Source organism: Aethalodelphis obliquidens, unplaced genomic scaffold (genome assembly GCF_003676395.1).
Source record: "Aethalodelphis obliquidens isolate GAN/ISIS:26980383/991018 unplaced genomic scaffold, ASM367639v1 scaffold20, whole genome shotgun sequence".
In the NCBI taxonomy this organism is placed as follows: Eukaryota; Metazoa; Chordata; class Mammalia; order Artiodactyla; family Delphinidae; genus Aethalodelphis; species Aethalodelphis obliquidens.
In genome coordinates, this window is record NW_020837964.1 from 26,625,939 (window position 1) to 26,645,429 (window position 19,491).

At 42.5% G+C, this 19,491-nt stretch overlaps 1 protein-coding gene and 1 non-coding gene across 2 annotated transcripts; one reads left to right on the top strand and one right to left on the bottom strand.

Moving 5' to 3' along the window:
* Positions 1 to 503: 503 nt before the first annotated feature.
* Positions 504 to 9,477, bottom strand: GINS3 (GINS complex subunit 3). Its single transcript, XM_027119738.1, has 3 exons — positions 9,049 to 9,477; positions 1,766 to 1,999; positions 504 to 1,396 (listed from the first exon to the last, which is right to left on the bottom strand). Exons 1-3 carry the CDS (start codon positions 9,232 to 9,234, stop codon positions 1,166 to 1,168), a joined length of 651 nt encoding a protein of 216 aa, XP_026975539.1. The 5' UTR covers positions 9,235 to 9,477; the 3' UTR covers positions 504 to 1,165.
* A 7,676-nt stretch (positions 9,478 to 17,153) lies between these two features.
* Positions 17,154 to 17,255, top strand: LOC113627413 (U6 spliceosomal RNA). The gene has a single exon (XR_003435534.1). It is a non-coding gene; the product is annotated as a U6 spliceosomal RNA (small nuclear RNA).
* The last annotated feature ends 2,236 nt before the right edge of the window (positions 17,256 to 19,491 follow it).

Below are 19,491 nucleotides of genomic sequence, written 5' to 3' on the forward strand. Positions count from 1 at the left end.
TCAGGAATCTGTTATATAATAATATTGCAAAACTTACTGAAGAGTAAAAAACCATGACCGAGGTCTCTTGCCCACTCACATCTGCCATGCTAAGCTTCTCAAACAGGGCTCTTCATAACCAGCAACGCTGAAGCCCTGATTTCAATGTAATAAGGGCTTTAACAACTGCTTTGCGATTCCAAACAACTCCCTGACAGCTTTCCTAGGGAGAGCATGGAATAACTGTGCGGGGGCAATAAAGATCTAGAGGCAAAAACAAGCTCAGTTTAACCATTTCCGCCTAGGCGTGAAGTCCAGTTCATGAAGCCCTCCTCACAGAAGAGGAAAGCAATGTCTTCTCTTTAGTAAAAGCCTTGCCACTCACGGGGCTTTCCATTTTCCTTCCTTATTCTTTTTTTTTTTTTTTGCGGTATGCGGGCCTCTCACTGTTGTGGCCTCTCCCGCTGCAGAGCACAGGCTCCGGACGCGCAGGCTCAGCGGCCATGGCTCACAGGCCTAGCCGCTCCGGGGCTTGTGGGATCTTCCCGGACTGGGGCACGAACCTGCGTCCCCTGCATCAGCAGGCGGACTCTCAGCCACTGTGCCACCAGGGAAGCCCTCCTTCCTTATTCTTGGCAACTGTTTTTTGAAACTGGGTAACTCCCCATAGGCAGGTGGCAGGAGATATTTACAAGTAGAGCCAGCATCCTGGGGTTACTGTCCTTTGTGCAACCATGAGGAAGATGAGGCAATTAAGCTCAAGAGGACATTTTGTGAACAGGTTAGGAAGGCCCATTTGTACCCGTCCTTTGGAGCTAGTGAAACTGGATATCTAAGGCTGTCCAAACTCCCAGGCACGAGGAATCCCAGTTCCAACTCTACTGCGATATATGCATTCATGATCCTTATTTATGAAGGACTTTGGTTTCTCCTTGGCTGTGGGTTCCTGGGCTAAGTAGGTCTGGTCTGTGGGTCAGCAGGTGGGACAGTCCTGGAAGACTTATAGGGCCAGGGACATCCTCCAGCATGTTGTTTCCCCACCAGATGGTAGCACTCCTGACAGTGCTGCTGGGAATAAGTCACAAGATGGGACATGATTCTGGCCCTATACAAGGTCAACTAGGCTCCTATCAAGGACACACAGAGGGATAAGTCTACAGGGAGCAATTCCGTGTTCTTCTGGCCTTCAGTATTCCATGTCAGTGAATTTTCTCTTCGTGTAGTTCTGAACCAGGTTGGAAGCTGTGATCTGAGAGGCCTGCCCCTTCTCCCAATACTGAAAGTCATTCAGTCCTTTCTGCCCTGTTTGAAACAAGCCTCTCTCCATCTCATCTAGCCTGGCTACCAGCGCCGAAGTGTCTTCGTTGTAAGCATTCTGGGAGGAGTCCATGATGCGGCGGAAACGTCCAACAAACGTCTGAAGAAGCGAGAGACAGAAATCAGATACATTTTAATCCCTGAACATTTAAATGGCACGAAAGGCAAGAATATGGTTTAGGACTTAGAAGGAGGTCTGCGTCTCCTCTGCCACCTGTAATCAAGTATCTTATTTCCAGGACTTCCTGTTGGTCCCAACTCTTAGCAAGCAAATATGAAGAGCGACAGACAAGCCATATTTACATGTGTATATAATCAGCAAACACAGTCTAATTGTAGGCTGACCCGGAATAACAAGAAACTGATTGTATAAATCATACACTCTCTGGGTAAGAGTAACATCTGGTGGCTGCCACGGCTGGCTCCTGAGACATGTGCAATGCCATAGGTTTTCACGTCAATAACTTGCCTGCAGGAGAGACTGGGAGATGTCTGTGTTCTCTGGACTGTCAAAATGCAGGAGTTGGGAGCCGAACCCGTAGAAATGTGGTCCCATTTTGTGGAGGTCCACCACGTTGGCATCTGCACTGAACACGGTCCTCCAACCCTCCTGGTAGATTTTGGGAAGTTCCACAGAAAGGATCCGGCGCTTGTTGTCAAAAAGTCCTTTTGCCAGCCACAAGGGGAGTTCAAGCTTTGAGCCCTGTATCGCACAGGATTGTAGGTTTTAAAAACAAGTAACATAGTAGGAAATGTGTGTGACAAAAAGGAAATGCACGTGGCCTGAGGGAATATCAATACCGCCTGTTCTCTTTAGGGGCATAACTGTCAAATACAGAAGCTATAGCTGTGAGTTGAAATGAACTGTGTGGGCTGAAGTTTTATGTCATGATGGAATGGAGAGAGAAAAAGGATTTATATACCAAAAACAAAGTCGAGAACAAAAATGTGGCACAAAGGGAAAGTTTTCTAACTAACATAAATAAAAACTGTCCAATTGCAGATAATTCAGAGATATAGTAAACATTTCTACTTTCTTTGAAGATTCAACATCTATTCCACATATGCACTGTCTGACTACCTACTGTGTGCCAAGCACCTCTCTAGGTGCTGGGGAATATAAAGAAAAATAGAGTCAGCCTGAGCTCAGGCTACAGCCCCTCCCCAGCCCAATACGCAGCTTTAAAGATGACAGAAAAGGTAAATGTCTCTATTTTTTAAAGCCTTAACAGAATTAGTAAATAGATGAGGTGGCCACGATGCAAGCAGTTTCTGCAGTCCAAGCTGCAGAAACATTAAAATGAACAGACAAGAATAGCATATGCAAGGGCCTGTTTTTACCTCAAAGGTCTGCAAAAAAGTAACATTTATACTCCTAAAAACAGGCAGTTAAAAATTTGCAGAAGCTACAAATTGAAGCAATCAGCTCTATATAAAACAGCTAGAGATTCAGCCAGCATTTTAATATCCCAATGAGAATCTGAAAAACGTTCTCCATTAAGATCATATGGACTCCACTTTTTAAAAAAAAAACACTTTATCCCTGTGCCTCATTTATTCTGTAATTAAGTTTGTACCTTTTAATCTCCCTCACCTATTTCACTCCTCCTGCCCCTCCCTCCCCTCTAACAACCATCTACTGGTTTGTTCTCTGTATCTGCGAGGCTGTTTCCATTTTGTTATGTTTGTTCACCTGTTTTGTTTTTTAGACTCCACATATAAGTAAAATCATACAGTATTTGCCTTTCTCTGACATTTTTTTTTAGAGGTTTTCTTTTTATATATACAAGACACATTAATCCATTAAATTTGAGGACACAGTACAAAAAAAAAAACTTCAACTAACTCATCTGACAGTGTTGTTCACACTCATGATGACACTTTTTGTTGGTGTTGTTTTGTTTCCTAATAATAAAGGAGGAGACTTAGGGCTGTTGGGCTGATATATATTTGTGGGTCCCCCCTCGCACCTCACCCACACACCACCAGGGTGAACAGGAGGAGGAGAAGGGAGGGCAGGGCCCACAGCAAAGTTTCATAATCTTGAATGCAAGAAGTTAAAGAGAAACATCCAAAAATAAAAGGCAAGCGTAACTGGGTTAAGGAGGCAACAAAGGCACAAACTCTCACAGAGGAGAATTGCTGTTAAAGGTGGGGGTGGCTTTGAGGGGTGGGTGAGCAGAGCTTTTGGTAAACCTCACAGGACTGGGGAGAAAAATATTTGGTTCAAAGTTGCCCAAGCAGCCAGGACATGAGGGGTCAAGATCCAAGAAAGAAGAGAAAAAAGCAAAGTCCAATATTTGGCACTAAATATCAACAGTAATTAGGCTCTGACTTTAAAATAAATAAAAAATCAAATGGAAATTCCAGAGCTGAAAAATGCAATCATTGAGCTTAAGAACTCACTAGATTAAGTCAAATTTAACAGTTTTACCAGATATAACATAGACGAAGTGAGGATCATGAATTGGAAAAAAAAACAGTAGAAAATAACCAGACTAAAGCATGGAGAGAAAATACAGAAAAGAGCCTAAGAGGCATATGGAATATGGTTAAAAAAAAAAAAAAGTCTAACATACGTGTAATTTGAATCCCAGAAGGAGAGGAGGGATAGATTGAAGCAAAAGAAATAGCTGGAGATAATGGCCACGAATTTTCCAAAATTAAAAGGAATATAAAATCACAGATTCAAGGAACATTATGAATACCAAGAAGAATAAATATTAATAAGACTTCAACGAGGCACATCTTACTCAAACTGCTGAAAAACAAAGACAGAGACAAAAGCAGCTATTAGTGGAGGTGAGGAATATATTGCCTTTAAAGAAGAAACAATAAGAGTTAAAGCCGACTACAAAGTGCTGGCAGAAAATAACTGCTTACTAAAATTCTATACCGAGTGAAAATATCCTTTAAAAGCAAAGGTGAAAAAAAGGCATTTCCAGACAGAAAGTATGCACTAAAAAGTTAACACAGCAGCCTGAGGCTGCTCTCCTTAGAAAGGCCTGCTTGTAAGGATGACCTTGGTTGGTATCTGGGAATTTGGGTTTCAGGAGAGTTCCCACCATTCCTGGGACTGATAAGAGTGCCTCAATAGGCCTACACTGCTTTTGTTTTTTGTTTGTTTGTTTTTGTTTTTGCAGTACGTGGGCCTCTCACTGTTGTGGCCTCTCCCGTTGTGGAGCACAGGCTCTGGACGCGCAGGCTCAGCGGCCATGGCTCACGGGCCCAGCCGCTCCGTGGCACATGGGATCTTCCCGGACCGGGGCACGAATCCGTGTCCCCTGCATCGGCAGGTGGACTCTCAACCACTGCGCCACTAGGGAAGCCCGCACCTACACTGTTTGTACAAACAATGTGGCTTATGCTGAACCCCTGCTTTCCTTCTTGGAGTCTGGAATCTTGGTATGTGCTAGGTAGAGAGTGCCTATGTTAAACTTCCCCCAGTAAAAACTTGGGTACTGAGTCTCTAATGAGCTTCCCTGGTAGACAATATTTCACACATGTTGTCACAGTTCAATTTTGGAATTAAGTGTGTCCTACATGACTCCACTGGGACAGGACTCTTGGAAACCCGTGTCTAGTTTCCTGCAAACTTCATCTCATGCACCTTTTCCCTTTGCTGATTTTGCTCTTATCTTTTTACTGTATTAAAATTTAAACACAAGCATAACTATCTGATGAGTCCTGTGGGTCCTCTTAGTGAATCATCGAACCCAACGTTGGTCTTTAGGACCCCTTGTACAGACAGAAATGGAGAATCTATCACTAGAAGACCCAGAGTAAAGAAATCAAGAAGGGAGAATGAAAATGACCCCAGCAAGAAATATGGAAATGTAGGAAGAAAAAAAAAAAAGAGTAATGGAAAGAGTAAATAAGTGTGTAAATATAAAAATAACAATAAATGACAATAATGTTTTATAGGATTTAAAACGAGTCAAATTACAATATAACAATAACATAAAAGAAAGGAGGGAGAAAATGGAGTTAAAATGTTCTTAGGGCTTCCCTGGTGGCACAGTGGTTGAGAGTCTGCCTGCCGATGCAGGGACATGGGTTCATGCCCTGGTCTGGGAGGATCCCACATGCCGCGGAGCAGCTAGGCCTGTGAGCCATGGTCGCCGAGCCTGTGTATCCGGAGCCTGTGCTCCGCAACGGGAGAGGCCACAACAGTGAGAGGCCCGCGTACTGAAAAAAAAATGTTCTTAGATTCTAGCACTGACTGTGAAGTGATGAAAGTAGTAATTCATATAACATTTTTGGTAGTCAGAAATGATTGTGTAATATTTAAGGTAGCCACTAAAATAACAGAAGAATAAATAATAAAAAGGAAAATGGATAACAAAAATTTGATTAATACACAAGAAGTCAAAAAAGAAAAAGGAAACTAAAACAGATGGAACACAAAGAAAATAGTAGGAAGGTAAAAATAAACACAAATAAATCAATAATTAAATAAATGTAAATACATTAAATATACCAATAAAAAAATTGTCAAACCAAACCAAAAAACCCCAACTATATGCCGCTTAAAAGAGTCATACCGTAAATATAAAGACATATAGAGGTTGAAAATAGAAGGATGGAAAAAAGTTATGCAAACAGTAATCAAAAGAAAGAAGCATTACTAGAGATAGAGGGACATGTGACAATAATAAAAGGGTCATTAAACCCACAAGAAGAATATAAATACTATTTAATTAACAGAATTAAAAAGAGCAACTGACAAACCTATAATCATTGTGGGAGACATTAACATTTCTCTTTAGATAAATGAGAAGTAGCAAACACAAAAAAACTGTAAGAATATAGACGATCTCAACAAAACAAATAACAAACTTGACCTAATTTACAGATATAAATTATGTATTGCAGACCATTACTTCACAATATAGAGCTTTTCAAGCATATATAGAAGGGTTAAATTGATCTTATGCTGGGGTTTAAAGCAAGCATTAACCTTCAAAAAACTGAAATCATTCAGACTATATTCTCTGCCACTGTGTAACTAAGCCAGAAATCAAAACCCAAAAGTGTACATAGTAAAATCCCCAAATGTTTGCACCTAAGCACCAGTCTTACAAATAATCCATGAGTCAAAGAAGAATTCACAATGGAAATCAGAAAATCAAATTAGAACTTGTGAAATCTAGTTAAAGCTAGAGGAAATGCACAGCTAAAAATGTAAGAAGGAAAGCTGAAAAATCAGTGACCTAGGTTCCCACCTCAGAATGTGACTGGGTGGAAGAGAACAAAGAAAACCAAGTCTGAAGAAAGTAGAAGGAAAGAACCAATTAAGATAAGAATTTAACGACCTAAAAATAAAAGTACAAATGAGAAAGTTGACAGAGCCATTACTTAGTTCTTTGAAAAGACTAACACAAGTGATAAACTCCTAGTAAGACTAATTAAGAAAGACATCATAATTTCTCCATATCAAGAATAAAAATCAGGGGACTTCCCTGGTGGCACAGTGGTTAAGAATCTGCCTGCCAATGCAGGGGGACATCGGATCGAGTCCTGGTCCGGTAAGATCCCACATGCCGCGAAGCAGCTAAACCCGTATGCCACAATTACGGAGCCTGCACACCACAACCACTGAAGCCTACGCACCTAGAGCCTGTGCTCCTCAACAAGAGAAGCCACCGCAATAAGAAGCCCACGCACCGCAATGAAGAGTAGCCTCCACACGCCACAACTAGAGAAAGCTGGCGCGCAGCAACAAAAACCCGACACTGCCAAAATAAATAAATAAATTTATTTTTTTTAAAAAGAATAAAAATCAGGACACAGCTATAATTGCACAGATGTTTAAAAGATAGTAAAAGGATATTTGAACATTATAACACTATATTTGAAAATTTAGATGAAATAGTCAAATTCCTAGGGGAAAAAAACAAGGTACCAAGAGTAAAACAAGAAAAGAAAATCTGATAGTCCTGTGTCTATGAATGATATTAAATGTCATTAAAAACTTTCCGACACAAGTCTCCCATGCAGAAGAATCCCAAATAATTTATGCAGACACTGTGCCCTCAAAGAAGTGGGGCACAACTCACCACTCCTTAAGTATGGCTGCACATAATGACTTCCTTCCAGAGAGAAAAAAGGTGGGAAAAAAGAGTAACTTTACAGAGAAGAATCCTGACAAACCCCACCTCGATCAAGTGATCAAGGTATCTATCAACATAAGTCATGCTGATGGCATGTACCCTTGATACGATGTGGTAAAAACGGCACTTTTACCTCTGTGGTCTTCCTCCTCCAAACACAGTCTAATCATAAAGAAAACCATCAGACAAATCCCAAATGAGGAACATTCTCAACAAAATACCTGGCCAGCACTCCACAAAATTCATGGCCATTAAAAACAAGGAAAGTCTGATAAACTGTCAAAGCCAAGAGGAGCCTAAGGACACATGATTACTAAATGCAATGTGGTGTCCTGGATGGGATCCTGGAACAGAAAAAGGACATTAAGTAAAAACGAAGGAAATATGAATAAAATATGGACGATAGATCTGTATATCAGTGTGTAAGAGAACTAAATCCTTAACTACTATAATGGAAAGTCAATAAATAATGTCTAAATTTTTTTTAAAAATCAAGATAAATTTAAGGGACTTCCCTGGTGGCGCAGTGGTTGGGGGTCCGCCTGCCGATGCAGGGGACACGGGTTCGTGCCCATGTCCGGGAGGATCCCACATGCCGCGGAGCGGCTGGGCCCGTGAGCCATGGCCGCTGAGCCTGCGCGTCCGGAGCCTGTGCTCCGCGGCGGGAGAGGCCACAGTGGTGAGAGGCCCGCGTACCGCAAAAAAAAAAAAAAAAAAATCCAAAAGAATGTAAGAACATTACTTAGAAATACGGAGGTGAATTTTGAAGAAACTGTGAAAAAAGTAGACAGATCCTGTGGAAATAGAAAGGGGCATGAGGGAAGCAAGGCAGAACCTGCTACTTTTTGTTATAAATCTTTCGGTACCATTTAACTTTTTAAACTCTGCATATGCCTTACTTTGATAAAAATTAACTCAAAACAGACCAAACAAAAGCACCCTTCTAAACAAAACTTAGGTTAAATAGGAAATCAAAAATAACCATTACAAGCCATGTTCCTGGGACAAACTCGAATTTGAAGTCCTGCAGTCCTAGGTTCGAATCCCTTACAATGAGACCCTGGCCCAAACTTTATGGGCTTCAATTTCCTTATATGTAACAACACCTAACTATAGGGTTGTTGAAGGACTAAAGGGGTAATAGATGGAAAAGTATACTCCCCCCACCCCATCCATGCCTACACTAAAGCCCTCAGGAAATGGTTGCTGATACCGTCTTCATTACGCAGGAATGAATCTAGCAATCTGCGGTTCCCAGACATCATCTACTCTATACAACCCCAAACTGTTGTGTTCTAAGGCAAAAGTGATCAGAACCCTGGTCCTCAAGTATTCCGTAGGCGCCAATCCTTAAGCATCAACACACGTAGGGGTGTAAAGACATTGCTGAATATGGATAGTTTCAAAAATGAAATCCGTGTTGCAGGGAGCCTGACGACGCAGTATAAATTTAGTTTCCGTAGGGGTGTTGAAGGCTAGGTCGGCGGGGGACCAGCGGACAAGACTCCTTAACTCACGGCCCTGCCTCCCCGTAAAACTACAGATCCCAGAGGCAGCGCGCCCAGCGACGCGGGCCGCCCCCCCCCCAAGCTCGCAAGGCCTATCGGGAGTTGTAGTCTTTCCAGGCTGGATCGCTTACCTGAGGGATTGCGTTGTCAGCCTCGGACCCTCCGCTCCGGTCTAGGAAGAAAGTGCCGAGGCGCGGCATAAGGATCTCTGTGCGCACCGGGAGCTTCTCGTGGGACATCAGGATGTCGTCCAAGGAAAGAAAGTTCTCCTCAGGCCCCAGCGCACCCGACTCCACCCGGAAATAAGCCTCGGACATGGCGGCGGCTTGAGCTTCTCCGTTTCCACTCTTGGTGATTCGGGAGAGTCAGGGATGTAAAAGAAAGAGGAGGCGGCTGAGGCCGGTCAGGACTGTGAGGGTTGAGGATGTCGCTGCGGCCACCAGGCTGGATTCAAACGCTTTTACCGCGCCCGGGGACGGGCCAGACAAGAGCAGTTGATCCAGGCGGATCTGCCCAGGCAGAAGCAATCGACAAAGTCTGCGGATTTGGTTCAGCGCTACCCAAGGGAGGGGGAGCAGTAGGTGGATCCGCCTGGAGATTTTTTGCAGCTCTGTAGCCCAGTGTGAGAACTTTAAAAAGCAGCTGGAAATGCCTTTGAAACTGCAAGATGCATTTGCACTGGATTGTCTTTATGTGGTCCTTTAAACGTTTATATGAAATTTAAAACACTTTGCAACACGTTTGGGGGCTTAAAAAAGGATATCATTGCACCCTCTCTCCCAGGCTTGATCCGTTCTGACCTGTTTACTACAGTTTGTCAATCTCTGTGAATATCTGTTAATCTTGGTACTTGAAAGAAACATTCAAAACAAAACAAAACTCTAGCACTAGCTCCAGATAGTTATTATGGACTATTTGTAGTATTTTGGAGGAGGTGTAGAGTGGCAGGAAGGGTGGAGCACAGCACACGTGGCTTGCAAAGGCCCTGAGTCTACTTCAGGGCCCCCCCGGTTCACCTTAACATCAAGTGGCCATCTCCTTTTGTGGCTTTTATTTTAAATCCTTAAGAGAGGAAATCTGATCGGCCCAGTTCATCTCTTTGAGGCAGGCACATTGGTCATAGGTGGCCAGCCACTCTGTAGATTGGGTGCCTGTGTCAGTGCCACAGGGACAGGGAAGGGGTCATGTTACAGGTACCAGACTTGGGGGCTCAGGGGCATGGGTGGTGGCAGAGTGTTGAGAGAGGCACTACAGAACTTATTTCATAAAGAAGGACATTTTCTGGGGCGACTAGAGCTGTGAGCAGAGGGTTCCTAGGAAAGGAATGTGTGTTAACCATGTTTTTTATGTTGTGTATTTTATGATGCTTTGACATCTTGGGGCCTTGCAGCCCCGAGGGAACTGTTCCTCCCAGGGTGAGCTAATTCCTAGAGTAACAAACAACTTGCCTATGAACCTGCCTGCCATGTACAAAGCAACTGATCCAAAGCCCACATCCCAACCACTTCCTTTATCTAACTCCCACATGCCAAGCCAATATTTCCCCTGCCCTAAATCACCCCAGGGCCAAGAACTGGACAACTAAGAGACCAACCTTATTCAAACTATGCACTCCTAGGTTTGTTCAGACTTGCCTACTCTGCCTCACCCATTTCTTCCCACAGAAACCGCAGTAAAGGTTCTGGGCCATATTCTCCCCTTGCTCCTTGTGCCTCCTGACTGACCCTGGTACTTCCCTGTGTGGCCCTGCATGGCATGATGTGCCCCCTTCCCTTGGGAGTAATAAAACTACTTTCAGTGGCACTGACCACTCTGTGTCATCACTCAGTGACCAATATAAGTTAAATCCTGGGCATCGTCAAAACCAGAAGCGGTGGGGTAGTGGGCCACATTATGGAAAGCCTTGGGTGCTATCCTAGGGAGTTAGACTATTCCATAGGAAATGGGAGAAAAAGTGTAAGGTTCTTGAGCAAGTAGTAACATATATCTGAGCTTTAAGAAGAGAATTCTGGCAGTGGGGTGAAGAAGGGAGAGATTAGATGCAGGTAAGTCGGTCTGGAAGCTGTTCCGTGGGCAGTACCTGGCAAGCAGTCGGGTATAGGAAGGAACGGACAGAGAAGGTCAGAGATGACTCAGGTTTTTAACTTGGTTGACTAGGTGGATGGAGGTGTCACTAATTGCTGTACAGAGCACGGGAATATGGGCGGTTTGAGGAAAATACATGTTTGATTTGGCACTCATGGAGTCCAGGAGCCACTGAACAGGCAGGTGTGCAGCCCAGTGGAGAAACCAGCGTTGAACTTTCAGTTATCTATTTTGTGGTAGTTACATGAGAGTCTTTTTCTTTATCTTTTTTTTTCCCTGCGATGCTCGACTGGCGGGATCTTAGTTCCCCGACCAGAAATTGAACCCTCACCCTCGTAGTGAAAGCACAGAGTCCTCAGCACTGGATCGCCAGGGTTATCTATTTGTGGTAGTTACATGGGAGTCCTTTTTCTTTATCATATTTTAAATGCTCAGTTTGCTACACAATCCAATACAAAAATAAACATAATTCATATCCAAAACTTATGATTTCTAGGATGAATGGATGTAGGGTACTGGATATAGTTTAGGATAGAAATATAAGTTAATTTGTCTAATTGAAGGCAATGTAGGTTATTTGCTGACAAAGAGAGTAAGCTATTTTTTATGTTGAAACTGTTGAGATGGATGCTTAATGATCTATCAGTGCCAAAGAAAGGCATTACTTTTGTACAGAGACTAGAACATTGGCTCTAAACTCAAATACCACAGTTATTTTGATACTAAGGTAACAGGCCAGTGTTTAAGATGAAATCAGAGTACCTTGGTTTTCTTATTTAACGTCCTGGCTCATCCATGAAACTATTATTCATTTCGTGTATGTTTTTTCTCTATTTAGTCTGTTTTCTCCTTGAACTAATAAGTGAATAAGCCAGAAAAAGTGAAATGAGTGAAAGTTTGAGCTTATGATGCTAAACAATTACATTAATTCATTGACAAAAGGGGCACATTGTTTATCAAGTATAGATCTGTTTATAGCCTAAAGAGCCAGCCATGCTTCTTTTTTTTAAGAAAGCTTGTGTCTGTTAGTCCCCAGCCAACCAATCTACATACCAGAATTACACTGAACAGAATTTCAGTATATTTATAATATTCAAAGTATATTCAATATATTTACAATATATGGAATTTCTGTCTTCTGAAAGGTATCTGCTGGATCCCTGAAAAATAAAATAATTTTCCCACTGTAATCATTTCAAGATTGCAGAATTGTAGAACTGTGTAGCATATACAGACTTTAGATAAAGCAAAACTACAAGCAGCATTAAATCTGTGTTTTTTTGAATACCCGTGCTTTCTAAATTTCTTCCATTGAGTGGGGAGGCTGTGATGCAAGTGACAGAAATCCAAATCCAGGGGTGGGGGCAGGGGAAGACCTACGGGGGGGCGGGGTAAGGAAAGAAACAAAGAAATATATTGGACACCATCCTTCAAGTTGCTTGCTCAGCCAGAAGTTTTAGGGTGTTCCTTGATCCCTCTTCCCTTACACCCTTAACTGGTCCATCAGCAAATGTTGGCTCTGCCTTCATACTATTTCCAGAATCTGACCATTGCTCATCACTCTGGTCCAGGCCACCATCATCCCTTGCCTGGGTTTTCAGTAGCTTCCTGTTTAGTCTTGCTTCTGCCTATGACCTCCTTATTGTTCCTTGAAAACCCCAGGCACACTCATTCCTCAGGGCTTGGCACTGTCTGTTCCTGCTCCCTAGATTGCCTTTCTATTGGATTTCCACATGGCTGGTCCTGTTTCGTGTTTCCTCCAAAGTCACCTTGAGTAAATGAAGCTTTCTCAATGAGACCTTCCCTAGCCCTTCTATCTACAGTTTTAACTCTCCCCCACTGGCACCAAGTATGCCCTCCCCTTTCCCCCTCAGCCCTGACTATTCTCTAATGTCCTATGTATCTTACTTATTTATCTTGCTGATTATCACCCCTACTGGAACATTAGCTCCGTGAGGGCAGGGATTCTTTTTGGTGTATCTTTCACTGCTGTATCCCCACGGCTTAGTGCATGGTAGGCACTTCATAAATATTTATTGAATGAATTTGTGGTTCTTTATTTATAGTAATTATATTATTTTCCTTTAAAACATGAAGTAAAAACAATGAATCAGTTTTAAGTAAATAATAGTACAAGTGATGTACAGATATTACAACAGGAGCAAAGGGTAGCAGTGAAACATTGAAAACACTGGACTTAAGTGATCAAAAATACTTTGCCAAGGTACAGGTTCCAGTCACATCTAACTTTCTACATCCATAAGCTCCAGTCAATAATAATGCCGTGATGAAAGCTCATCGACTGGACCCTGCTCAGTTAAATGTGTTAAAGTTTGGTGCAACAGTATTGAATTTGACTTTTATACCAACTGTGAAAATGGAATGCTTAAGAGTCGACAAGATTTAAAATGGCTTAGTCTCCTATCTATGAAACATTTCCAGCAGTCATTTATACTCAATTGCCGTGTTACTTCTGGGATCTGACAGGCCTGGGTAGAGTCCAACTTCCAACACTTCAAGTGGCTCTGAGAGCTCGGGTGAGTTATTGATTGGAAACTTCTTTTCTTTTCTTTTTTTAAGTTTGTTTTTGGCTACGTTGGGTCTTCGTTGCTGCATGTGGGCTTTCTCTAGTTGCAGCGAGCGGGGTCTACTCTTTGTTGCGGTGCGTGGGCTTCTCGTTGCGGTGGCTTCTCTTATTGCAGAGCACCGGCTCTAGGCGCACAGGCTTCAGTAGTTGTGGCACACAGGCTCAGTAGTTGTGGCTCACGGGCTTTAGAGCGCAGGCTCAGTAGTTGTGGCACACGGGCTTAGTTGCTCCGTGGCATGTGGGATCTTCGCAGACCAGGGCTTGAACCCGTGTCCCCTGCATTGGCAGGTGGATTCTTAACCAGTGTGCCACCAGGGAAGTCCCAGGAAGCTTATTTTCTGCGTCTGTAAAATGGGAATTATATGATAGTAGCTCAAGAGTTTTGGTGAAAGTGGAATGAATGAACCAGTCTACGCAGAGCGCTTAGCTCAGGGCCTGGCCTATAGTAAGGGCTCAGTAAACATCCTCAGTATCATCAATATTCATACGCATTTGTTCACTGCTGTATCCTTAGCGTTCCAAATGATACTTGGCACGTAGCAAGCACTCAATAAACATTTGTTAAGTAACTATCGTCATTCATTACTGTCATCATTGATAAAGGCTTGGCTACACTTGCCCGCCCCCCCATTCAAGTTTCTAAATGTACTCGAAGATGATAAATGATTATTCTTCAACTTTTCCCTGAAAACATTGTTAGGATTTATCTCTTATGAGTTCAAACTCTTAAAATTTTTTAATTTTGAAATTACAGTACTATGTTTGAAAAGTTATTATGTAAGGTTAATGGATTTAAATCACTGGAGTTCATTTTTACATAATTTAAATGTTCTTTTGGTTGAGCTATTTCTTGAGCACTGCTTCAAAACGCCTTCAATGAGATCAAAATAAACGGATGGGCATAATGCAACCTTATGTGTGGGTACTGCCGATTTTAGATCCTTCCCACAATCTTCAGCAGAAATTGTAAATCCATCTTATATATTCAGAGACTTTGTGTGTCACCCTCATAACTTGGCAAAGGAGCAGATATCGCATCAGTATAACAGAGGTAACTCATTTAATCCAACTTTTCTTTTTCTGTGTTCCCAGCTCCATAAAAATACCCTTTCCTCCCATTCTTATATTTTTATCTTTTTCTGGTAATTTATTATATAATTGAATCCATGTTCTGAGAGCCAGAGTTTTTCTCAGTCCGAAGGAAGAGGAGTGGCAAGTAAATCCATTAGTTTAAGGAGAATATGGGGGAAGAACAAGCTGTCGTTTATTTATCAAGTTATTCAGATGCCTTAGACTTCCCTGGCAGTCCAGGGGTTAAGACTCCATGCTTCCACTGCAGGGGGCACGGGTTCAATCCCTGGTCAGGGAACTAAGATCCCACATGCTACATGGTGTGGCCAAAAAAAAAAAGATGTTCAGACGCCTATTAGACACCCTGGGGCTGCTGATGTGAACGCGTAGAACAATGTGACGTGTTCTGGGCTGTTAAGGATATTGGTGCCCAGTGAAGGAAACAGTAACATGAGCCGTGTCCAAAATGTTGTGGAAGTTCAGGAAGAGTGGGGACTTCTGACCTGGACAGCAGAGGGGTTTACAAGGTCTTTACAGAGGAAGGGGCATCAGAATGGGGCCTTCAAGGGTGAGTAGGACTTTTCCAGCAGGCCCACGAATGCGAGGAGGGGTCATCCCAGACCCAAGGATCAACTTCAAGCAAAGATGTGGGATCATGGAAGTTCAGAACCAAACTTCTTACCTTTCACACCAGTCCCTCCTTTTGCCTTGCATCTGCTGGTTAATGGCTTCACCATCTGCCTGATTACCTGTATCTTCATATGGCAAGTAACAGGAGAATCCAGCTCAAACCAGCTTAAGTGACAAGGGATTCTAGACTCCAAAACCTGAGTCCAAGACTTCATGGTTGGTTAGTGCAACAGCCACCCAAGACTGTCACTAGGAATCTAATCTTTGCTTTGCTCTGTACATAGTCATGTCCAGTTATGGCTCATTCCCCTGGGGGTCACAAGATGTTTGCCAATTAAGTCAGGTCTACAAGCATCTTTATTCTTGTCCAAACAAGGAGATCATCCGGTCCCAATAGAGAGTTCTGACATTCATGCTCACTGACAGGTTTAGTTCACATGCTCACTCCTGAACCCAAAGCTAGAGCCAGAGCAATGGAATGAGCTAATTAGTGTAAGTCACTCAAGGCCCACCTTGAAAGCTGGGATGGGGTCAGTTTCCCTAAAGCACATGGGCTGCACAACAGGGGAGACTGGAAGCCAATTCCTGCGTGACAACCTAGGTGCTTTTAGGAAAGCAGAAGCTGGGTAGAAAAGAAATAAATGTCTACTGCAATCACTATCCAATTCAGGACCCTGGGAAGAATTCAATATTACTTCCTCTCTCACCTCCCCATATCCAACCTTTCAATAGGTTCTGCTAATTCTACCTTTTTTTCATTCTTTTGTCCATAATATTGCCTTTGTTCAAGCCCTCATCACTTCTCACCTGTACTCTCAAAATGCCTCCTGACCGGTTTTTCTCTGCCTCTGCTCTCTCCATCTTCCAAAGCTCCCTTGCACTATTCCCATAGTGATCTTTCTGCCCCAAAGATCTGATCTTATTACTACCCTGCTCACAACCCAAGTGGCTCCCCATGGGTTACAGAATAAATTCTAAACTCCTCGGTAAGTCATACATGTCTTCCATGATCTGTGTATTAGTTTGCTAAGGCCACCATAACAAAATACCACAGACTGGGTGACTTAAACAACAGAAAAGTTCTCACAGTTCTGGAGGCTGAAAGTCCAAGATCAAGGTGTCAGCAGGGGTGGTTTCTCCTGAGGCCTCTCTCCTTGGTTGCAGATGGCGCCTTCTTGCTGTGTTGTCACATGGCCTTTCCTCTGTGCGTGCACATCTCTGGTATTTCTTTCTTATAAGGACACCAGTCATATTGGAGTAGGGTCTCGCCCTTATGAACTCATTTTACCTTACTTACCTTTTTAAAGGCGCTAATTGCAAATATAGTCATGTTGGAGGTTAGGGTTTCAATATATGAATTAGCGGGGGGGGGGCACAATCCAGTCTGTAATAATCTGGTTTCTATCTTCAGCCTCTGATAGTTACTCATTGTTACCCAACAATACGGTTTCCCAAGAGCAAAGATTAGCTAGAGATATCTGATTGAACACAACCACACACACCGCACTTCCTACTTCCTGCCTCACATGTCCTGAAACGAAACCTTCTGTCTCTCTGTAGGTATTTTTGTCTATACGTGAAACCCATAAAAACACAGGAAAGCAATAAAGAGTGCCACCAGAAGAGCAGATTATTCATGAATTCCTGTAAGATAGAAAGCAGGTGGGATCAGATTGACAGAAAAACTGGAGCAAAGAAAAACACAGCTTAAACATGGATAGAAAAAAAAACCAAAAACAAAACTACTACCTAGGAAACTAGAACAGTTCAGGGATATTCTAAGCTCAGCCAACAGACACCTAGAGCAGGAGGAGGTGCTGGGGCAAGAGACGGGATATCTGTACACGTGAGAGCCAGGTCAGGGCTTGCTTCCATAGCACAGGGTAAAACTGGAAGAATGTCAGAAAAATTAGCATGGCCCCTGGCTCAAGGATGATGTGAACTTGTAAAGCATTCCGTATTTTTGATAGTATCGCCCCACAGATTACATGCTAATCACAAAGAAGAAAGTGTACTTTTACAATGCAAGGATCTGATGGTCACCACCCAAAAGAAGTGATCCAACCTAACATATCAATGACGGGAAAACTTGATATTATGTGTCTATAGATGTCAGGCAGTATAATGTATGCTGAATCACCTATGAAGAATTCTTGCCAAAATAGTTAACCTGATTCCAATCAAGCCTCTTGACTCAACTCTATAAGAAATGTGGGAGTGAGTGAGGGGGTTTTAAGAAAACGTTAAACGACACCAAGAAGAAACAAGTAGAAGAAATCAGAACGTGGAGCTTCCTAAGAGGGCACCTAGTAAAATACTCTCTCAGGGAATCTGGTGTGTTGACTGTAAGACAGAAGTTTCTGACCTCAGAATGGCTTAACATGATGCGTCACAACCCTCTCGGGTATACAAAAATCTCTCTAAGAATCAAGGGCCTGCCTCACTGCTCCTCTCAGCTAGGCAGTAATGCTTCTAAGACTTCTAAGGGAGTGGTCTGATAGCAGCATCACAGGGAACTCAAGATAAAAAAAAAGACATCAGCCTGATCCTGATGTCATGAGACTTTGGAGGACTCCTGGAAATGGTGTGTGTATTTTGCATGTGAGAGAAAGGCGAATGCAGACGGTCTTCAACTTGTGATGGTTCTACTTACAACTTTTCAGCTTTACAATGGTGCAAAAGTGATAAGCATTCAACAGAAACCACACTTCAAATTTCGAATTTTGACCTTCTCCTGGGCTGGTGGTATGTGGTACGATACTCTCTTGTGATGCTGGCCAGTGGCAGCAAGCCCGCGGCTCTGATCAGCCAGGTGGTCATGAGGGTAAACCATCAGTACACTTACAAACACCCTGTACCCAGACAACCACTCTGTTTTTCACTTTCAGTACAGTATTCAATAAATTACATGAGACATTCAACACTTTGTTATAAAATAGGCTTTGTGTTAGACCATTGTGTCCAACTGTAGGCTAACGTTAAGTGTCCTGAGCATGTTTAAGGCAGGCAAGGGTAAGCTATGATGTTGGGTAGGTTCGGTGTATTTAATGCATCTTAAACTTGTGATATTTTCACTTTATGATGGTTTATCAGGATGTACCCTCATCATCAATTGAGGAAGATCTGTAATTTGTGGCCAGAATGCAGACCACGGCAGTTTTTAAAACATAGCTTCAAGTTCTCTGAAACTGGGTGGGCTTTGTGACTACTTCAAACAATAGTGTATGATGGAAGGGATGCAGTGTGACTTCTGAGGCTAGGTCATAAAAGGAATGCAAGTCCTATTCACCAAAACATTCATTCTCAGGGCCATGAGCCATTATATAAGAAAACTGACTACTCTGAGGCCACCATGCTAGAGAAGCTACATGGATATGCCCTGGTGGGCATTCCTGGCTGAGCCAGCCTTTCAGCCATCACAACCAAGGTGTCAGACATGAGAGCAAAGCCATCTTGGATGCTTCAGCCAGTCCATCTGCCAACTGAATATCACCACTGACTTTTTTCAACGTCATGTGAAACAAAGAATCACTTGAATTTGTGGTCCACAAAATTGTGAGATATAAGATAGTTGTTTTAAGCCACTGAAGTTAAAATGTTCTTTATATAGACAACCAGGGCATAATTTGGCTCTTCAGAAAGTCAGTGTCATGGGGGTGGGGGAAGATGGTGTGTCAGTTTAAAGGGCTATGGCAACCAAATACAGTAAGTCAGCCTTGATTGGCTCCTGGTTCAAAAAACTAGATAACAAATACTTTGGGGACAAGTAGAGAGACTTGAACACAGACTAGTGGATAATTTTCAGGAAATTATTGTAAATTTTGTTAGATATGAACATAGTATTATGGTTGTACAGAAAAATGTCTATTTCTAGGAGATGCTTCCTGAAGTAATTATAGAGCAAGTGTCATTGTGATCACAACTTACTTTACAATGGATCAGCAAAACGATCTCACACACACATGTGCACACAAAGTAAATATAGCAAAAGGTTACAATTGTTTGAATCTGGGTACTAGGTATATGAGTGTCCATTATACAATTCTTTTAACTTTTCTGAATGTGAACATTTTTGTAATAAAGAGTTGAGGGGAAAAAAAGATCAGGGAAAATTATGAAAACGTTCCCAACTTCATTAGTCATCAAGGAAATGCAAATTAAAACCAAAATGCGATACCACCCACCAGAACGGCTAAAATGA